General features: G+C 46.6%; 1 protein-coding gene across 7 annotated transcripts in view; it reads right to left on the reverse strand.

The window, feature by feature from the left end:
• Positions 1–2,646: 2,646 nt before the first annotated feature.
• Positions 2,647–17,898, reverse strand: part of LOC147306597 (AT-rich interactive domain-containing protein 1B-like) — a 190,671-nt gene continuing 175,419 nt past the window's right edge. For 6 of the 7 annotated variants that reach the window (XM_086275348.1, XM_086275344.1, XM_086275345.1 and 3 more), the window contains 11 exons: positions 17,582–17,776; positions 16,819–17,034; positions 15,543–15,765; positions 11,654–11,795; positions 9,326–9,495; positions 8,371–8,503; positions 8,142–8,261; positions 7,956–8,031; positions 6,489–7,215; positions 6,066–6,196; positions 2,647–5,839 (listed from right to left, as the gene is read on the reverse strand). In XM_086275348.1, the coding sequence (XP_086131474.1) occupies positions 4,055–5,839; positions 6,066–6,196; positions 6,489–7,215; positions 7,956–8,031; positions 8,142–8,261; positions 8,371–8,503; positions 9,326–9,495; positions 11,654–11,795; positions 15,543–15,765; positions 16,819–17,034; positions 17,582–17,776 (3,918 nt within the window). In that variant the 3' untranslated portion in view covers positions 2,647–4,054. The remainder of the gene's footprint in view (positions 5,840–6,065; positions 6,197–6,488; positions 7,216–7,955; positions 8,032–8,141; positions 8,262–8,370; positions 8,504–9,325; positions 9,496–11,653; positions 11,796–15,542; positions 15,766–16,818; positions 17,035–17,581; positions 17,777–17,898) is intronic. The other variant, XM_086275343.1, reaches the window with a different exon arrangement.

Consider the following 17,898-nt stretch of genomic DNA (forward strand, 5'->3'; position numbering starts at 1 on the left):
CAGAAACTGGCTTCAGTTAGAGATCAATCAAACTGTTAACCATGTCTCAGGCAGGCTGTAATTAATTTCAAAGTGTCAGTAAGAGTTAAATAAGACGAAGATGAGTGATCACGCTTCTCTGCTGCCAAGCAGCCAGACTCGCTCTCATTCTTTGAAGCCAAACTTGTGATGGGACCACTTATCGGCTGTGTTCTTAACCTCAGGAATGTTATTATTAAAATCAGCCTAAAATAGGACTTGATTTCATACCCATGTTTCCCCTGGCAAAGGAAGACGAGAGAGAGACGTCAAATTCCAACTAAAGAGGAAGTAACGACACTGGGGAGACACAAAAAAGAGAAAACACCAAACAAACTGTAGACTCTATTCAGTAAAAACTCAAACACCCTTGGATAGATGAGTGGCTGATGGTTTGTGTCCTTCTTGGAAACGCTGCAAGAGGACGCATTAAAGTCAGGGGGTACACAGAGTGCATCAGTCATGAGTTTCTGCTCCTAAAAGCACTTCTGATGATCGTGTTTGCACATGTGCATGTCTTCATTAACAGAGGAACCTTTATAACCTGTGATAATTAATGAAACACAGCAGATTAGCAGATTTCTGCAGAGAATAAGAAATTAGCTGTCCATCATTCGTCACAACATTATCATCTTTGATGTAAGCTTGAGACGTTTCTGTGGACTCGTAAAGTAAAAGCTTGTAAAGCTCAAGTTGTTTAAGGTCAAACACAAACTGTGAGTGTTTTAATGTGAAAAGCTTGAAAACAGGGGGAAGCACAGAGTGACTGTTCCTTATATTGTCGGACTAAACTATGATGATGATATGCACATATGTAAGGTTTTATGAGCTCAGTGTTCCTCCTCTGAGAGCAGATTAGAATGAATATAATTCCATCTCTAAAAATACTTTTTCAGATGCTACAAATCTAAATCCAGCTTAGTTCTTTGATTTGTGCTGGTTAATTTTGCACATTTTAATGAACTAATTCCAAAGCGAACTGTAAAATAAATGAAACCAAAATGAGTGAAACTGGTAATTATGGAGGCTTTCTGAAAGCGAGGGAGTAATGTGTATAACAGATGGGAAGCAGCAGCAAAGAGACGGGGTAGCTGTACCTCCCATGTTCCATTGATCTAAGTGTGCAGCACAAAAACAGAATATTTTTAATCACAATTAGCAGAGTTAACTAAGAAAATGGGTGTAAATAACTGAGCTAAACCCTGCATGGTGTCAACAGGCCTGATTTTCAGTGGCCGTGCAGCCACTGCTCGATAGATCTGTTTGGGCTATAACACCTTCATCCAGGACCTCAGTTGTGCTAAACAACAACGTGACAGCACATAATGCCAGGACAAATATGAGAACTTAGCATTGTGTGTGTAGTGGAAAACAAACCACAATAAAGAATAAAGACAAACAGCTGTCTTTTCTCCACGGCTATGAGGAAACGTCCAGACGGAGTAATACAACTGTTCTCATGGCACCCAGTAGTACACTTTCTCCTTGATATTAATACTTATAAATACTTGTATGTTTACCGGATCAAGGCTGTGAGATGAAGTCTTTGGAGGACATTAGTTTGGCTTTGAGTCCAGTGAATCTGAGAGCTGGTGTTTCTGCAGCGCCTGAAGAGTGAGATGATCCATGACACAATAAAATCTGACTCTAACTGAAGGGCGGGACTGATGCCAAGACCTGCGTTAGACACACAGCCCGAGAGCTGCTGTGATGTACAGTTTGTAACGTTGTCCAAGGAACAGTCAGCTTTCAGGAGAATCATCACATTCTGCTGTTTACTCTTCCCAACAGCAACTTATCACCGTGCTCACTTATACACTTTATTAGGGAAACATTGGATATTTTTGCATTAACACAAAGATGTAATCAGCCAATCATATGGCTGCACTTCACAGATGCTTTTGGGTGGTGGTGAGCTGCTGAGGTGTTTTGAATGTGGTGAGGTTTTTGGTGCCAGGCGGGCTGATCTGCTGGACTTTCCCAAACAACTATGGTTAAAATCCAGTGAGCAGCAGCTCTCCAGGAGAAAATCCTTGTTGATGTCAGAGGAGAACTGGAGCTACAATTCACACAGGCTCGCCAAAACTGGACAACAGACGATGGAACAACGTTTCGGGATCCGATGAGTCTTTCTCTGCTGCAACATTTGGATTAGAGTCAGAGTTCGGTGTAAACAACCAGAAGCATGGATCCATCCTGCCTCGTACCAACAGCTGATCATTACAAGGATAGGATGGTGGGGGTGTGACGATGTGGGGATATTTTCTCGGCACAGTTTGGGCCCCTGAGCACCAGCTGAGCATCATTAAAGCTCCACAGCCTACCCGAGCAACGTCCGTCCCTTTAGACCAGTCTACCATCTTCTACACACCAAGTCATGAAGCTCAAATCCTCTCGAACTGGTTTGTTGAGTTCACTGCACTCAAACGGCCTCCACAGCGTCCAGATCTCAATCCAACAGAATCAACGGGGGATTCTCGCTACGGATGCAAATGACAAATCTGCAGGAACTGTGAGACGCTACCAGCTCTCAGCTTGGACCAAACTCTCAGATGTTTTCAGCACCTTTTTGAACCTGTGCCACGAAGGATCCGGATGCAGCCAATAAAAGACAGCCCACGTAAGCAGTTGATGTTTGTTTTATTGGCCTAAGATTGTCTGGACATAATGTAACGTCTCCAGTGCTTAACGATGTTCATCGTACATTTATTCGTGACATGTGCAGCACAGAGTATAAATGTGTATACTGAATAAAAGACAGGAGTCATATGAAAAAAGGCATTTTTTACAATGAGCTTTCAGGATGTTTTGATCTTTTCACGTGTTTTGTTTTCGAGCATCGTGTAGATTCAAAAATATGCCCACTGACATGAACGCAGGACGTGAACAAACAGAAAGATGTTCGGTTCCCTCGCATGGCGTCTCCACAGTCACCCCCTCACCCTGGCACTTCCACGTTTCATTACCAAAGCGATTGTTTTCTCAGCTATAATACAACGCATACAGGATTTTTTTTCTTCTTTTTTTGTTGTTTTTGTGTGTTTTTTTTGAACGGTGAAACATCAGATACATCTGCCATGTTCAAATATTTGACCCCATTAACAAAATATGTATAATAACAATACCAAATTTACCAACAATAAAAGCATTTGTTATAATAGTCAGAAAGTCCCGTCTCCTGCTATGCTAGATAAAGACCGAAAGAATCGTGTGTACAACAGTTTATATACACGGTGATGAAAAAATACAGACATAACACAAGTGATCAGGAAACACAAAGTTCATCTGTGAAAGTCATTGAGGCTATGATTGATAAATTAGACGCTTCTCTGACGGATGCTCTTCTCTGATGTCGAGTGGCTGGTGCAATGCTGCCTCCTCGTGGCCATGAGCGCACACTGCAGGTGTCAGAAGCTTTTACATCCTCTAGTTTTCAAAGGGACAACTTGCTCCAAGTCCTATTGCACAACGTATGTTCCAGCGATGGAGACGTTTCAGTTTAAAAACTCTGTGTTTTCTCTGTGTTTTTTTCCTCCACCGCTGTTGGCAAAAAGTTCAAACTACTGTACAGTGTCACATTTTAAATAAATACTCTCCATTAACAAAAAGTTGATGAGCATATTGGCGTTTATAAAACTGAAAAACATCTCATCGACTCTAAAGGAACCACAGAATCGAGCACCAAGATCTGGTGGCAGCTTTGGCTGAAAAAGTAAACAAAGGAAGAAAAGAAAATAATGCCAAACCAAACGCAGCAATCCGACACCAGCAGGTATTAAATATTTGTATTAAAACGAGCTTTCAAATCCCGACATCGCCCAGAAGCTATACATATATATATATATATATATATATATATGTGTATATATATATATATATATGTATATATATATATGTATATAGATAGAGACATTTTGTTTATGCAGATACTTCTTTTAAAAAAACACAAACATTTTCTGTCATTTTAATAAATAAAAATAGAAAAACCACAGAAATAGCCTCAGCGTGTGCCGCGCCAGTCCCGCCTCTCCTCATGTCATAACTTCCCCAAGTGAAACAGGACTTGGCAAATAATGGCGACCACTCCCACATTGAGCACCGAGGAGATGGAGATGTCTAATAATCTGCTTTCATACAGTACAAACTCTTTCTTGTTCTCTTGCACTTTGGCCATAGCCAGCAGGCCTTTAGCTGCTCTGCACATCATGTTTATACTGGGCAGGTCCATGGGAGGATGGCCCATGTGCAGCAGGCTGTGAGGGTTCTGCTGATACTGTGCCATGCTAACGCCGTCCTCCAAGAAAACTACCAGGTTACCCACGCTGCCCTTCTGCATGGCTATGGCACGCGCCGCTGTGGGGTCTCCCTGTGCCAGGTGGGAGAGCACAGCCACCGCCATCTCCCTGTACACCTGGGCCTTCCTCTGACCCACGTAGTGCACCAGGACCGTGAACAGTTTCTCCTGTCGGCTGAACGGCGGCGTCGCCAGCAGGAGGTCCAAGTTGCCCTCCTGGATGCTCAGCTTGCAGAGGCATTCCAGCACCAGCCTCTGGGGGGTGAGCTGGGAATGAGGTCCTGCCGACGGAAAGGGGTCCTGGGCTTCGGTTGAGGGGCAAACCATCCAGTGGAGGAGGCCGTCCAGGATGGGAAGGCAGATGGTATCTGGGTAAGTGGAGAGATCCAACTGGCCAGCGATGTTGGCCAGAGTGACCATGGCGTTCTCCCTGAGCAGACTCAGACACTCCCACCACCACTCGTCCTTACTGCTCGACAGCCCCCGCTCCTGCTGCTCGTCTCTTTGGAAGCTGGGAGGTAACCTGTTCCTCTCAGGGTGCACGTGGTGCAGCAGAAGCAGCCTGCCCAGCAGAAGAACCAGAGCAGGGTGGCGGGACATGTCCAAGTCATTCCCCGGGATAAAGGACAGACTCCGGACGATGTTGGAGACGCAGGTGCACCGCTTGGACAGCGAGTCCTGCCAGGCAGATGTGGTGGTGAGCGGAGCCTCGTCCAGGCAGCGTGGCTCATCCTCCAGCAAGGTGATGTGGTCCTCCTCCCCATCTGGGTGCACCCTGAAGGGGTAAGAGGGCAGAGAGCGCGCGGGATGGCCGTAAGCGAGGGCGTCAACGCGGGCGCACAGAACGTCGTCGATAGTCGCGGTGATGTGTTTCAGAGGTTGCTTCTTTTCGTGGTCCATCTTGCTCTCCTGTTTGCTCTCGTTTCTCCTGCCTTCATCCTCGGGCGCTTCGCTCCGGGGTTCGAAGTGTGTCTGAATGTGTGCCGTGGAGTCGCCTCCACCCGCCTGCCAGTGCAGCAGCCCGCTGGTAAACTCTGTGAGGTAACCGGACATGTCATCGGTCAGGTTCTCTTTGTGAACAATCTTGATGGGGAACTTGTCGTATTTGCTGGCTTGTTTGGGTTTATGCTCCGCCTCTGCTACGGGCCGATCCACGGTCTCTGCTTCACACTCTGCTGCCTCCTCTTCTTCTTCTTTTCCCTCCTTTTCACCATCTTCTCCACTCTTGTCCTCCCTGTTAACGCTCATGTTGGACTCCTCTGTTTCGCCGTTCACCTCGGCCGGCTCTGCAGCAACAGGTGTCACTTCCTCGGTGACGCCCTCGGCACGCTCCACCTGGGTCTCCTCGGCTTTAGAGAGCTCAGGCTGGACAGGAGAGCCAGAATCCCGCTCAGGTCTTTCGTTCTGTGCAGACGCTGGACTTGAGGACAGTTTCTTAGTCCCCACCTCAAACTCTTCCAGGATGCCAAAGATCTCAATCAAGCAACGGCGGAAGTACTCGACGATGAGCTCGAGGAATCCAGGCAACTGGACAGAGAAAAATAAAACGTGATCAATGCTGAGCAGAAAGAAGTCAGACGAGCTATCAAGTAGTCCCAGACTCTGAATACGAGCCAAGAATTTTTAAGTAGATATAATACTGCAAAACCTCAGAGGTGCATAACTAACTTGACTCTCGTGGAGTTTTATTGCAAAAGAAAAACAGGATCTAGATGATGATAAAGACAGGCTCTGTTCGGTGGGTTGGTTTTACCTGGGAGAGGTTAAAGGAGGCCACTGTGCTGTCATCGTACAGCAGGATATTGATGGTATCTAGTGCCCACGTGCTCTCTGCCAGCAGGCCAGACTTCAGAGACATCATCACGCGCCAGGCCTCAGGCGTTCCTGGGATTAAAACAGTGGGATTTTTGGAACCAGGAAGAAAAAAAACTGGCAATCAAACGTCCTGAAGATGAGAGGGACGCTAACCAAAGTAGATGGTTGTAATTTCTTTGATAAAATTTGGCTCATGTTGTGCTACCGTTAGCTGACAATGAGCTGCACCAGTGCAGCGATAGGGGAGCTAAAACACCGTTTCTTTTACAGCTGGAAAACACGGAAAACTTCCACCGGAGAAGAACCAGGTTTAAACAAGCTGCAAATATGCTGCTGCTGAGAACCTAAAAAACGATCTTACCACTGTCCTTGGATGTTAGCTTGCGTCGAGGCTTGAGAATCGGCAGGGTGCCCTCCACTGAACCCGGTGGGTAGTTGAGGTCCCTCCTCAGATTAGGAGGAAACTGCCCGATGGGTCCACCGCCCTGCGATCCCATCATGGCCAGGCCGGGTTTAGGCATCTTCATGGGGGACATGAATGGCGCTTTGCTGGGCGACATTCGAGAGTCCATGGAGCGCTGGAAGGCCCCTGGGCTCGGCGCTCTGGGCAGGTGGTTGGCCATGGACGGGGAGTTGGAATAAGACGACGGCTGACGCGAGGACAGGGGGGGCATGCCGCCTGATGATGACATGTACGGAGACTGACGGTGCCACTGCTCCGGCCCGGGCCGCCCGTCCATGTCGTCTCTGCCTATCGAGCCGTACGGGGGCATTTGTGATCCCGGCCTGCTGGGGTAGGGGTAGCCGAGGTCTGTCCTCGAAGGCCACATGTTGGGCCCGTCGGCAGCGTGATTAGGAGGGGGCCCCCCACCCAGCATACTGTGCTGGCTCTGGCCCGAGGGGGCCATACGGTCGCGGGGGTACGGGTAGGGGAACTGTCCCTGGAGCGGTCTGTGTTCAGAGTAACCGCTGCCGTAGTGGTTGTACATGTCCGGCTGCTGGTTGGTGTACTGCATGGCGTACATGTCGCCCTCGTGTCTCTTGGGCGGGGGGCCGTACATTCCATCCAGCGGACGCTTGTAGCCCTGCTGAAGCAACGGGGGAGATCGTTAGCGACGACGCTTAACAAAAAGCAATCACACGATGAAAACATGCTTCCATGAGACGTGCACACAAAGCTCACGAGAGCATCCATTTTTCTTCACATCCACCTGTCAGTGGGCGAGAGGTGAGGCGCGTGGCTCGTACTTCCATTACCATAATTATTTTACCGCGATGCTCCATTACACCTCCAGCCGGGAGCTCCGCCGATCTATCAAAGACTCAGAAATATTCTGAGTTGTGAACTAAATCTGAAACCACGCTCGTGTGGCAGAAACGCAGCAGGACGCTGCAAAAACACGCGATGGCTTCTGCTCAGAGCGGTCACCTAATGGCCAATTACCTCACACTATTTTCCTCCGAGACACAAAGAAACAGTTCTACTCGATACCATAATTACGTGGCTAATAATCTTCAGTTTGACAAATGACGTGCGAGAGAGGACCATTGATTGGCCCATTCATGAGGGTCATTATTAGGACTCAAAACAAGCAATCATCGCTCTGCTTTACTTCATTCTGATGGTTCAAAAAAGCAGAAATTGATTGTGATCACAATGACAACAAGAAACAACCACAGTCACAAAACACATCCCACCCACTGTGCTGTTATCTTATTAATTTATTATCTCTGGGCTGAGATTTGACACTCTAATCAAACGTCTTGTTTACAGCAGGTATGATTACGGTAAAGCTCTGACTGAGAGCGCCGTGACGAGCTGTCTCACCTGCTGCTGTGGGTACATCCCAGATGGATGCATCCCGTACGGCATGCTGGAATACTGCTGACCGTAGCCGTCGTGTCTGAAGCAGAGGACAGAGGGGAAAGAGAGTATCACTCACTGATTGTTACAGAGCACAGGCCTCCAGAGAGGCACGCACACTCTGCTGGAGACACGTACGAGAGCGCTGACCTGTGCTGTGAGGAGTATCTGCTGGGCGAGTACATGCTGCCCTCACTGTTGGAAGGTCCCATGTTGGTCTGACTCCCAGGGGGGCCCATGGTCCCCTCCATCCCCATCATATGGTCCGGCCTAAAGACAGCAGGACATGCTTTACTGATGCTGTGCAGTACACCACGCCTCGACGTTCAGGACAGAATAAATAAGAGGAAACTGATTCCCCCACTTTGTGTTTTTTTACCTCCTGTCGTAGCCCGGCCCGTACGGGTACTGTGACCTTTGGCTCATGCTCAGGGCTGATGGGGGTCGACCATACATGTCCTGCATACCGCTTCCGGGCATCTGGGCTGGAATATAAGGATCGGCTCCTGCCACTGTGGAGGAAGGAAAGCAAAGACCTTAGACTGGACCTAATAATCTAAATTGTATGAACGCGTTAAAGAACAAGGAGGGGAAATGGTTTCATTCTCCTGGAAATATCCAACAGCATCTAAATGTGCATTTCTGAATGCACGAACCATGTTTCTGCTGACCAGCAGGTGGCAGCATGCCTCTATGAATATTCTGCACTTTGCATGATTAAACCTATTGTTCTGAGTTGTTATGCAGCTATCATCCACCATATTATTCATTCAGACTCCATTCTCGCCAGCCTTCAGAGGAGCCGCCATTCTTTCTAAAACTCCCGTTTGTTCTGGAAACCAAACCGCACGAGTTGGTCGAAGCAGGTGCTTCACAGCGGGGGGAAGGATGAAAGGTTGGAAACAAGAGGATGAAAAGGAGGAACAAAGTTAGGATGAGACGCAGACTAAGCTACAAGAACTTAAAACGAGCTGGTGTGTTTTGGATAAAGCGACAAACAGTTCTCATTTCGATTCATACTTCTAGTAGGAAAACACACACACACACACACACAAACACACACATCTGTCCTGATGTGAGATGACACAGTGACAAGATAATGAATTAGACCACTGAAACAGATGAAAGCCCAATGTCTTTGGGATACACGATTCACTGAAATGAAAGCTTTTGCACAGTTTAAAGATGAAGTTGAGAACGACCCCCCTAATTTGTCGTACCTGTGGATTAAATGAATCTCAGAACAACGCTGTTCCCTCAAAGTTCAATTAAGGACAATAAAAATGGAGAATCGGGTTTGGGTGAAGGTTTATTACTGCATGTGTCTCACTCACTCTTCCTCATCCCGGCGAAGGGGTCCTTGGCATCGTACTGCATCCTCATCATCATGTCAGGCATGCTGAGGCCCTGCTGGTACGTAGCCGAGGGGGGCAGGGCGGGAGTCCGCTTCTGGAAGGCCGGGTCGCTCACCTCTGAGAAGGGGTCCTGCACGCTCACACTGCTCCTGGAAGTGAGGGGGGATGAGAGGCACCGACACAACACACTGAATGCTTGGATACAAAAATAATAAAGTTGTCAGTTTCATTTTTTAAGAGCGGGAGTCAATCATGACATATACTATTTGGTCATTTTATTATTTGAGCCGCTCCTCGTGTATTTTTTAATTTTTCCTTTGAAAATAGGAAAAAGGTGCAGAGATGTACTGAAACGTGCAGACATACACAGAAATGCAGAATATGAAACAGTTTGCACATTTCTAACGGTCATCATTTGGTGTGAGCGCTTTTATCCTTCAGCACAGACTCAACTCTCTCTCAGGTGGGTTCTCCAGGATGTTTTAAGCTCTTCTTTGGATGTTTCTGCCTTTTGTTCTCTATCAGGATGATCCCACACTGCCCAAGTAATGCTGAGGTCTGGGCTCTGGGGACACTGATGGTGTTCCCCTGTGTGCCTCACTGCCATGCTCTCCACATGTTACTCCATGGTGGATCAAAATCTGATGGTACTTTTCTGCATTCATGACAAGATCCCAGCACCACTGGCTGAAATGCAGCTCAACCCCCCACCCTGCTTCACAGATGGCTGCAGACTCACTGTTGGACCTCCCCCTGACCTCCTTGTACATACTGACCATGATTTGAACCAAACCTTTTCAAATTTATATTCCTCACACCGTCACACCCATTGCTCTGATTTTCAGTCCAGTTCTTGTGTAATTTAATACCTCAGTCTTGGCTTCTTGACAGCTGTCCTTCGACTGAGATCATTTCTGCTGAAGCTTCAGTGAACAGCAGATGGATCAGCTGAAGGTCCAAATACATCTTTCAGGTCCTGAATCAGGTCTTTACTTTTTTCCTGATTCTTGTTCAGTTTCCTCAAATTTTTTTCTGAGATAAGCCAGCTCTTCAGCTCACAGCTATTGAGCTATTTTGTTGGTACAAAAATACTATTTCATGTCAAAGTGTGTTATCTTGGGTTATTTTCACAGATTCAAGTGAGGACAGTAAAGAAATGAGACCAAATGTTTTTGTGACATGAAGAGATCATCTAAAATAGTCTCTTTGCTAGGTTGTCTGTTATGTGTAGAGACAACACAGTTTCATCTGCAAGGAGCTTTTTTAATGCATGAATGACTCAGAGGTCAGAGTTATGCAGCTGAACTAACAAAAACATTGCTTTAAAAACAAACAGGTACGAGGCCTGGATTGAAAACGAGTGAAAAAGCCGCCAATGTCAAAAAAATAAAAACAATCTGAAAGACCTTCAGAGAACTCAGGACCACGTTACAAATGACAAGAAAGTCTGCTCCATGGAAACGAAGCAGAAAGAAATAATGGGCGGCTCAGGACACAGAACAACACAAAATCAACATTTAATTTGAAAAAACTTTTTTTAGGTTTTTAACGTGGAAACAAGGACAGGTAGGTCGCACGCAGCCATCGATGTGTCACATTCAGGACTGTGAAACAGGAACTCGGAGACTCAACAACAAAACTGTTTTATTTTGTGTGAATAAATCGAGTCGATTACTTTTTGTTGGCTTTTGTTGACTTGACTGGGAGGCCTGTGAGGAGGCTGTGGGGGACATGCTTTTTATATTAGATTAAAACACATTAATTAAATGTCCAGCGTGTCCCAGTGTGGCCCTGAAGGAAACGGAGTTTGACAGCCCCGCTGTGATGCGCACGAAAAAACCTTAAATTTAAATGTGACAAGAGGCCGTCAGTCAACTGTGTGCAAAATAAAACCTTTGATCTAAAATAGGAAGCATAATAATGACATCCAGGTAAAGAGCTCAAACACAGTGCTTCTCTCAGGCTCAGCAAACGTGATTGTTGCTGTTTCTAATTAAAACCAGCAGAGATGAAGGCGTGCGACTCGAATCGTCACATAAAGAGCAGAAAGAACCAAATCACACATCCCAGTCTCACCTAAACATAGCAGCACACTGAGAGCATCCCCTTTTATTTCAAGCTCGCTCCACTACGCTGTTGTTTAATTTTAGAGACAATGTTCACACTTTTGGATACCACACATCAACAAACAGACTGCTGACACACAAACGATATCACACAAACACACAACTTATTTAGAGAAAATGAGTCAGCAGCACACGTCAGTAAATGCAGCACCAGGAGCATCATGCATGCGTCTGTGTGTACCTGTTGGGGGGCAGTGGTGTGACCTGTCCCAGGGGGGTGGTGGCAGGTGTGGGGGGCTTCAGGTCCCCCGCTGCCTCTGCTGTAGAGCTGCTGCCAGAGGACTGAGGTGTCTGTGGGCCCTGGAGGGAGCCGCCTGAATGAGCTGGGAGACACAAGTAGGAGTATTAGTTCTGTATCATAAGAACACGTTGACACTGTTGGTCTTCCACAAGTCTTCAGATACGATCTGAAGGTTGAGTTAGAGCTGGTTTTACTGCAGCGATGTGCCGTAATAGGGAGATACCTTTGGGCTTAAGGCCAAAGCACTCGCAGCGATGCCCTACACGAGACATGAGCCTACAGGAGGCGAGCGGAGGAAGAGGAGGCAGGAGGAAGAGGGAAGGATGCCTCCACTCACAGACCTGTTCTTAATGTGAACGCTGTCTGAAGATGGTTTAGCTGGATTTTTTTGTCTTTGTGTGCCATCGACTTCAAGTGGCGAGCTAAGCTCGAGGCCACAGATGTATCAGATGTAAAATTAAACAGCCAATGTGATGGAATCATGACATGTTCAAGCTAACGCTTCAGAAAGCTTGAGGTTTCACACAGAAACTCTGGGGTTAAGAGCGGGTTAGTGCAAACTTTTGTTATGACACCTAAACTCCTGATGATGAGGAAATCAGAAGAAATTTGAACCCCCAGCCCGATAAAAGCAACGAATCCAAATTCCCAGGAGCAGGTTTAACAGAAGACGTGGACCGTTCCAGTGAAATCATGACAAAGACGGAGACAGAGAGAATATGAAAGTGTCCTAATGAGCATTTAGTCTAAGAAGCCTTTCTCTCGAATATCCTGAGTGGCCTTTCCCTGCACCACACGTTTCCATAGAAAGACTTAAGCTTTAAAAATTCATGCTAATTCTGAATTATTCAATGATACCCTCTGCCTCTACATCACAGGAGACGGAGAGAAGGAGAGCGAGACAGGGAGAGATGGTTATCCCATGATTATGAGCAGGAGGTAGGAGGGGGCAAAGAGGGGTCAGCGAGCATTAGGGATTCTTCACTTCCTGGGATATCCCGGCGTCAAACGGAAAGCACGCGTGGGGAAGTGCAAACAATTGCGGGGTCAGTCGGGGCTAAGAGGTTTACCATTCTAAGAGCGGCAGCGGTGGGGGTGGTGGCGGTATGAGGACGGAGGACAGCGTGAACTTAAGTGCCCTCTGCTCGTCTTTTAGAGCGAGACGTAAGGGGGGAAAAAGTGTGTGTGGCTGTTTGATGTGTGCGCACACAAAAGCGTGTGTGTCAGCGGGTGACATAATCCAGAGGGGTGGCAGCGGTTAAGGGGGAGGGTGGGGGTGGGGTGGAGAAGGGGGGAAAAAAGTCAGTCAGCTGAGCTGTTTTGTGAATGAAAGGTGACGGCGAGGTCGGGTTTGTTTACGTTCTACATTCCAGCCCTCATTAATCACTCCCCACACCCCACCGCCACTCACCCCCACCCGCCCTGCTGGACACGCTCCCTCAGTGACATCACTGGGCTGTCAGTCTATATATAGGCTGGCAGGGAGTCAGTGGGGCAGTTCAAAGCGCACAGAGGCAGAGAGCGCATTAACACCGAGCAACATGAAGGACAAAAACGGGAGGTTTTCCTGGCGTGTGCACGCGCGATACGCACTTCTTTTCATAACACAATTTTCCCTTTTTATGTGCAAGTGCAGTAATTAAAAAGTCTTTTTGCAAATTTATAAATACAAAGGTAATTATGCATATTCAGTCTGCTTCTTAAACATCAAACATTATTGCACGATGGTTAAATTTATTACGTTTCTTTCACTTAAATTAAACTTTGTCTATATTACAAACTGCAAACATTTCATTCTATTCATAGTTTTCAAAACAGGGAAAAATGAAAAATGCCTTGAGTGCATCACTGAGTGGATATTTAATCATAAAACAACCAAAGTGAGCCCTGCAGGGCAAAGACGAACCGCAAAGTTAGTGTCTACAGGAGATCACTCTGTTTTTTAAAGGTAAAGCTAATCAGAGGGCAAGCTTGCCCACTGCCACATTTAATGAAATAAAACAGATAAAAACAGAATTAAATGCTAAAAAAAATCTCTTTCATTTTCTTTCTTTTCTAATAGTAAAGTTGTTCATTAAATACACAGATATGAGCTGGATTGTAACATAAATTGGGGGCTCGTCCGGGCTCCTTTCTGGGAGTTCTTTCGAGGATGAACGATGGCTGACGACAGGTGTTCACAAACTCTCTGCAGTGTGTGGCTGTGCTTGTTTTGCTCGTCTGTTATCCTGGGTGTGGGTCTCACGGTCCTATGATCACTGCAGTTTCAGGGGTATGAGTCTGGCTTGGTATATGAGAGGTCCTGAGTCCTGGATGTGTTCTGCCTCTCTGCTGCTGGTTGGAGTGCAACAGTCTTTGGGCGTTACCTACACCTGACAGGTTTGGGGTAAAGGTCATCTGTGGTTGGCTCCTTTTGCTCTACTGGCTGCTGTTTTCATCTTGATATTTAGAAACAATGTATCCAAAAACTCTGGCGTCACTCTTTGTTTCATGTTGTTGCTTATGGTTCATAACACATTAGGTCAAAGTAAAAAAAAACAAAGCATGAACAAAAGAAAACTGACTATCAAAGTAAAACAGGACATGAACAAATGACCAATACTGAAAATGAAACATAAAAATCAAATCCTAACCATGAAGGAGATGATTCAGGAGGAACACGGATGGACATGATATAAAGACAGAGGTGAAGGAAAACAGGGAAACACCGAGGAGAGAAAAAAATGCAACGACAGAATCAGACTCAGCAACACGATTGTAAAAGTGAAACTCAAATTAGAAACACATGCTTTACTGTAGTCTGAGTGCACTGTGGGCACACTGCTGCACAGACACGTCTCTTGGTCTTCAGAATCGCAGTGCTAGCTGCAGATGCTGCTCTCCACCCACTCTGATGGTGGTGCAGGAGTGTCGTAGCGTGAGCAGTCCACAGTCGAGTGCTGCATACCCAAAAGCCAACCTAAACGTCACGAGCGTCGACCTCTTCGCGTTTTACCTTACAGACTGCATCTCAGATGACGTGCACCATCAGCTGGCAAAATGAGTTTGTGTAAAAACTGAGATGTTTAAATCCCCTCGAATAGATGAGAAGGCACTGAATTATGAATTGTAAAACTTTTACGTGAACTTCTCGCATGTGCATGCATGCATGCGTGTGTGTGTGTGTGTATGCAAATGATGGCTGGTGCTCTTTTCCGCCCACCAGGAAAAGCAATCTGTGGCGTCGCAGGCGGGTGAAGTGCTCCAATGTTCTATTTAAAAGCAAGGGTCACTTTTCTCATCTCCGCTGCAAATTAGAGACGTGACTCCTTCTCTCTCCCGTCCTCGTCCTCCCGTTGTAATTGTGCGCAGAGGCACATGGCTCCAACAGGTAATTCGCACAAACAAAAAGCAACCTTTTGTGTTGTGCTAGTGCACCAAAACAATATTACTTAACCTTCCGACGCAGGGTAATCAAATAAAGGCGAGGCTCCGCGTGGAGGCACAAGTGGCGATCATATCTCGCTCACCTCTATTAAACCAAGACTCATCTCACCAAAGCAGTGTTAATGTTCACTCATCTCTGCGGGGTTCCAGTTGTGTACGTGTAATCAGGGTGTAATGTTGAGCGCTATTTCAAATTTTAAATGTAATCCTAACTGTAATCTAATATTCACTGCTATCGGAGGGTCGTTAAGGAGTCAGATTCTTAGACTTATAAAAGCATCCAATCTTCTAAATGTATACTTCAGATTTCTGCCATTCAGCACGGCTACAGAGGAAGGTCTGAGTCTCTGCACCCCCCATGCTGACAGACTGGAGGCTGAGGCAGTGTGTTATCAGGACTTACCAGGTGAAGGCGGCTGGATCTTGACCTGCTTCCTGTTGTCCCCTCCAGCCATGCTGCTGCTACTGCTGCTGTTGTCCGCTGGCGGGTCTTCTCCCCTCTCCATCTTGCACTCGTAGGCAAACAGATACTGGATGTACTGCTTCTTCAGCGAGCTGGCGGTGCTGCTGGATGTACCCACGTTCAGGGTGCTGGACAGCTCACGCCACTTCTTGTTCTTGTTTACCTGAGTCAGAGAACAACACGATGTTAGGAAGCGAAATGATTGGCACAGATCGTAACAACTGAGATAATTTCTCGGCGCCATCCTGGTAGTATCAGCTGCACACTTATAATTTCGCCTGGAGAATGGGCGATCACATCCTGCTAATCTAATCAGAATAATCAACCCCGCGGCTCAGCGCTCCGTGTTTGCAGGAGTCGCAGGTCACTTGCAGATAATTTTCACGTTGTACGTTTTAATGTAAAAGCGAAAAAATGCACTGTGTTACACAAGAGAAGAGTATGTGGGCCTGACCTGAACACACAGCCTGTTTTTCACGGTGTAGAAAGATTTGCTCGACTAAGGACCTGATTTTAGCTGAGAATTAAACAAACTGAAAGTCAGCAGTAGAAACTGAGGAATGCAAAGGTGATGGGTTAAGGTCAAAAGGGCAAAAATATTACTGGTTTACTAAAGTGGTGAACCTGCTAAAACTATGAAAAGCTGATTCTAGCTGACAGGAAAACACATCTGAAGACTGTCTGACAGGTTTTAGGTGTAAAACAACTACAGATTTGCACTTAGACGGCATCTTTGTACACATAAAGAAAAAAAAACATGTTAAATTTTATGTTTCTCCAAAGCAACGAAACATTTTTCCTAATTTTGTGTTGTTGAACGTCTGCAGAGAATCTGCCTCTCAGGTCCATCAAAGAGCAGAAAACGCCGGCCGCTGTGTAACACGAGTATCTGTCAGGTGTCCGTATACTTTTGCTTCCTGTTTTCCGTCCTTCTGCCCAACCTGACCTTGCCGGTATATTAATTTCACATTTTTATCACATGAGGAATGACATGCTTGGAGCTGGTTTCAGGACGTAGGCAGCTTTCTCTGAGGTTAATTTGATGTATCTCATTCTCCTGAGAACATTTCTCAACATTTACAAGCTCGCCATATGCCGTGGAGATTTATGAAGAATACTAAGCAGCCAAAGAGCGAGCGGAGCGAAATGATTTGGCTGTGTGAGAATACGAGCTCCTCCACATTCAAGTCTGTGTCTAACGCTTCCTGCGCCTTACCATGGCGAGGCCTCCTATTTCCCGAACAGCCATGTAGAGCTTCCACAGGTCCAGCGGCTTCTTGCCCACAGTGGGAAGCTGACTAACAGGTGTGCCCCGCTCCTCCATGAAGTTCAGGTATCGCTCCACCCAGCCTCGCCTCTCCGGCTCTCCACCGAGCTCGTACAGCCGTGCGATTCGGTCGCCGCTGAAGGGAGAGGCGTTAGGGTTGGCTTTCTGGAGATGCACATAAGCAGAGGAGAAAAGTACCTGATTAAACTCTGAATCTGAATATGTGACATTTTATTTGAATACAAGATGTATAAAAGCACTACGTCAGGTAGTTTTTCTGCCTTCTCATGCAGATGCATAATGTAAATAAAGACGTGCTAATTAGGAAAACTCAGAGTCAGTGTATGTTATATGTGATATACAGTACATGCTCTGTTCTACAGGATAGTGTTCTTTTCCACAGTAAGCCACTCTTCCCACGGGCATCATTAAAAATTCATTCCTTATTTACACATTCTGAGTCGGCTGCTGGTTGAATGACCAAGTAAAAATAAATACTTGTCGAAAGCATTTGGTTTAGCGTGTGCAGCCGGAGCCTTTACAGACTTCCTGCACAGAGCATTCAAGTTCAAACCGGTGGAGTTAATTGCACCAAACTTTAATCCTGCTTCAGGAGGTTGTCCGTGCTCTAACAAGCAGGTTTCCAGTGACTACACGGAAACACGCTTTTAGTGCATAAATGCATCCATGCAGGATGGTGTCTGGTTCTTACGGGGCTGGAGGGAGTCTTGAGAGGCCAGGGGGGGCTGCTGATGCTGTCGCTGTCATCTCCGTGGTAGGAGGAGAGGCTGGCGGGGCTGGGTGAGAGGGGCGAGGGCACGGGTAGGGCGCCGCCTGGAGTGGGTGGCTGGGACACGCACTGCTGGGAGCCGCCGCTGCTGTTATTGTTGACGTAAACGTCCGGGAGCTGTTAAAGAGAGAGCAGCGGGATTACTGCTCAGCGCTGCACAGAAACATCTGATTGGCTGAATGCAGGATAACAGTCACTGTGGAAGGCAACAAAAGAAGGCAATTCAAAACCATCAGCTA

Source organism: Aulonocara sp. 'chitande type north' Nkhata Bay, linkage group LG19 (assembly GCF_057382095.1).
Source record: "Aulonocara sp. 'chitande type north' Nkhata Bay isolate Kocher_YH1m ecotype deep benthic linkage group LG19, A_spYH_male_GT1.1, whole genome shotgun sequence".
Lineage (NCBI taxonomy): Eukaryota > Metazoa > Chordata > Actinopteri > Cichliformes > Cichlidae > Aulonocara > Aulonocara sp. 'chitande type north' Nkhata Bay.